The following is a 3,322-nucleotide window of genomic DNA, read 5'->3' as shown; positions in this document are numbered from 1 at the left end:
GCCAGCCGAGCCTCGGGATCCACCGGTCCCTCACCTGGGAGTGGAGCAGGTTGACCCTCTCGGTGGCCTCCAGCAGCTCCTGCTCGGCCAGCTTCCTGCTCCTCTCCGCCTGCTCCAGCGCTGCCCGCAGCTCCTCCACCTCTGCCAGCAGCAGGTTGTTGCGGCGCTCCAGGGCGGCCGCCTGCTCCTTCAGGTCGTCGTTGTGGCGCTGAGTGTCATCCAGCTCGATTTGCAGGTCCTGCGGGGCAGCGTGGGGTCAGTGGTGACCGGAGGGAGCTGGGGCTGGTGGCGGGGACAGCACCGAGCCCATCCCACCCGCAGCACCCAACCTTGATCTGGGCCTGGAGCTGGCGGCCCAGTTTCTGGAACTCGGCAGCCTGGCGGTTGGCGTGGCTCAGCTGGATCTCCATCTCGTTCAGGTCTCCCTCCATCTTCTTCCTCAGCCGGACAGCCTCGTTCTTGGCCCGGGCCTCTGCATCCAGAGTGGCCTGCATGGAGTCCATGGCGCGCTGGTGGTTGCGCCTGGGGAGGGATGATGGGTACAAATTGAAATCAGGGAGGTTTAGATTAGATATCAGGAAGAAATTCTTCACAGAGAGGGTGGTGAGGCACTGGCACAGGCTGCCCAGAGAAGCTGTGGATGCCCCATCCCTGGAAGTGTCCAAGGCCAGGCTGGATGAGGCTTGGAGCAACCTGGTCTAGTGGAAGGTGTCCCTGCCCATGGCAGGGGGGTTTGTACCGGATGATCTTTAAGGTCCCTTCCAACCCAAACCATTCTGTGATTCTATGATTCTATGATGCATCAGCTCCAGGGACACCCGGTTTGGGGCAGCTCTGTCAGGGCCATAGCCCCAGCTCTGCCCTGCAGGAGGGCCCACCCTGTCCCCTCTCCACACACACCTCAGGTTCTCAAACTCCTCGTCCTTCTCCGCAAGCTTCCTGTCCACATCAGCCTTGATCTGGTTCAGCTCCAGCTGGATGCGCAGCGTCTTGCTCTCCTCGTGCTCCAGAGCCCCCTAGAGAGAGCGGCACCAGAGCTGTGGGGAGCAGGGCAGGTGCAGCCACTCCAGTGCCGTGCTGTGGTTGCCCAGCCCCATGAGCAGGGCGCCCAGGGGTGCCAGCCCAGCTTCGGGCTACCCTCCTGCCAGCACAGTGCTGCTCCAGCAGCACCCAGCCGGGCTGCAGGGTGGGCCTGTGGCTCTTGAGGGCAGTGGGCACATGCAAACACCAGTGGGCAACGAGGACTCACCTCAGCCTCCTCCAGAGCAGCCTGGATGTCGCTCTTCTCACTCTCCAGGGCTTTCTTCAGTTTCTCCAGCTCATGGATGGTTTTGCCGCTCATACTGATCTGGTCAGTCAGATCAGCAATTTCCTCTGGCAGGGATGGAAGGGTGTTTGGTCAGGAAGGAGTTTGTGGAGCCAGCCCTGCGCTGGTGACTTCCCCATCCCTCTGCCCAGGCTCTATGCCCCCAGCCCCTTGGAGAGCAGCGAGGGTTGTGCCTGGGGGCATTTCTGGGCCCTGCTGCACTCCCCGGCAGTCTGGGGGCAGGAGAGGGCATGGGAGAGGCAATGGAGACCCGTTTGTCCATCAGAAACCACCCCAAGCCAGTGTCACGCCACAGCCATGGCACTCTCGGCAGTAAAACACGTGCCGTTTGCGAACAAGAGCCAGGTGACACCTCCTGTCTGCCCAGTGTGCCCCAGCTAGAGGGCAGGACACGTGCTGGATTCCTGGCCGGAGGAATGCATCTCTCCAAGGAGGAAATGGGCCAGGCCTGGCTGAGCAGCAAGGTCTGCTCCCTGCCCACATGAGACCCCTGTCCCACACAGGCTGCCCCTGACAGCAGGACCCCAGGCAGAGTCCAAGGGGAGAGCCTGATCTCAGTCCTACCCTGCAGGTTCTTGTTCTCCCTCTTGAGCGTCTCCAGGTTGTCCAGGGATTCCTCGTAGGCATTCTTGAGCTTGAAGAGTTCTGTGCTCAGGCTACGCGACTCCTTCTGCGATGCCTCCAGCTCCGCCTGGGTCTCCTCATACTTCTGCTTCCACTCGGCCAGGATCCTGTCAAAGTTGCGCTGCTTCTTGTCCAGAGCAGCGCAGGCCGAGTTGGCGCGTTCCAGGTCCACCGAGAGGTCCTCGATCTCTGTCTGCAGCCGGTGCTTGGTCTTCTCCAGCGAGGAGCACTTGGCGTGGGCAGCCTCCACTGCCTCCTCCGCCTCCTGCAGCCGGATGGCCAGCTTCTTCCTGCCGATGGCAGCAAGGGGTGAGCGCTCCCAGCCAGAGTGTCATCCCACCCCGCTGCGTTATGGAGGGGAGGCCACAGCCTGCCCAGACCACCTCAAGTCAGGATGGAGGGCGCAGTCTCCCCCTGGGGTCTGAGAAAGCCCAACACTTGAACGGAAACCTGCCACCTGCAAGGGACAGGCTCCTGCCATGAGACTCACTTGGCCTCCTCCAGCTCCTCCGTCCTCTGGATGGCATCTGTCTCGTACTTGGTTCTCCACTGGGCCACTTCTGCATTGGCCTTGGACAGGTTCCTCTGGAGCTCGCTCTTGGCCTCCGCCTCCTCCTCATACTGCTCCCGCAGCAGGTCGCAGTCGTGCCGGGAGGCTTGCAGGGCATGGGCCAGGGCGTTCTTGCTCTGAGTAAGGGAGAGCTCATGAGAGCAGCTGCTGGCCCCAGGCTCCAGGACGCCAGCCATGGCTCTGGAACTAGGGGCAGTGGGAGGAAATGTCTGTTTTTCCCAGGTTAAGAGCTGCCCTTGGGGCTCCTGTGTGCAGGGTATGTCCCACCTCCCCAGCCTGGGCCACTGCCATGGTGGGACACACGTCCCATTCCCTTAGATCTGTGTCACCTGCAGATCAGCCATGCCCTAGAAGCCCCACCTTGGTCTCTTCCTCCAGCTGCCTCTTGAGTTCCTCGATGTTCTGTGTGAATGAGGTCTTGCCACGGTTCAGCTGGTTGATGAAGGACTCCTTCTCCTCCAGCAGACGACTAAGCTCCCCTGGGTTCAAACAGAGCCAAAGCAGCTACTTGAGGGCCTAAGGGCTGCAACCTGCATTAGCCCACACTCCTAGAGCCTGTGGCCTTCAGCTGCAGGGAGCCCTCCAGCACTCCCGGCTGTATCCGCACACAGGAAAGCTGGGGCCCATGGCAGAGGCCAAGTAGGCCATCTGGGAACCCCTCCTTCGGACCCCAGCACAACCAGCATCACTGCAGCGGTCCTCTTCCTTGCCAAGCTATATAGCACCTTTGCAAGGCCTGAGTGGGGGCCCAACACAGATGTCCCACTCCCCTCTGCTCCAGATGGAGCTCCTGCTATGGT

The 3,322-nt window shown here is 61.6% G+C and overlaps 1 protein-coding gene across 1 annotated transcript in view; it reads right to left on the bottom strand.

Moving 5' to 3' along the window:
- LOC104509466 (myosin-7B-like) overlaps positions 1-3,322 on the bottom strand; it is a gene marked incomplete at its 3' end in the record, with an annotated part of 26,970 nt that overhangs the window by 577 nt on the left and 23,071 nt on the right. Inside the window, exons 30-36 of the mRNA XM_010151416.1 lie at positions 2,883-3,001; positions 2,442-2,638; positions 1,892-2,241; positions 1,250-1,374; positions 901-1,016; positions 330-522; positions 35-238 (exon numbers count right to left, since the gene is read on the bottom strand). Coding sequence (XP_010149718.1) covers positions 35-238; positions 330-522; positions 901-1,016; positions 1,250-1,374; positions 1,892-2,241; positions 2,442-2,638; positions 2,883-3,001 — 1,304 coding nt within the window. The remainder of the gene's footprint in view (positions 1-34; positions 239-329; positions 523-900; positions 1,017-1,249; positions 1,375-1,891; positions 2,242-2,441; positions 2,639-2,882; positions 3,002-3,322) is intronic.

This window comes from Eurypyga helias, unplaced genomic scaffold (genome assembly GCF_000690775.1).
Source record: "Eurypyga helias isolate BGI_N326 unplaced genomic scaffold, ASM69077v1 scaffold11825, whole genome shotgun sequence".
Classification (NCBI taxonomy): domain Eukaryota; kingdom Metazoa; phylum Chordata; class Aves; order Eurypygiformes; family Eurypygidae; genus Eurypyga; species Eurypyga helias.
Note: the sequence above shows the minus strand (reverse complement) of the source record. Positions and strands in the feature narration are given on the sequence as shown.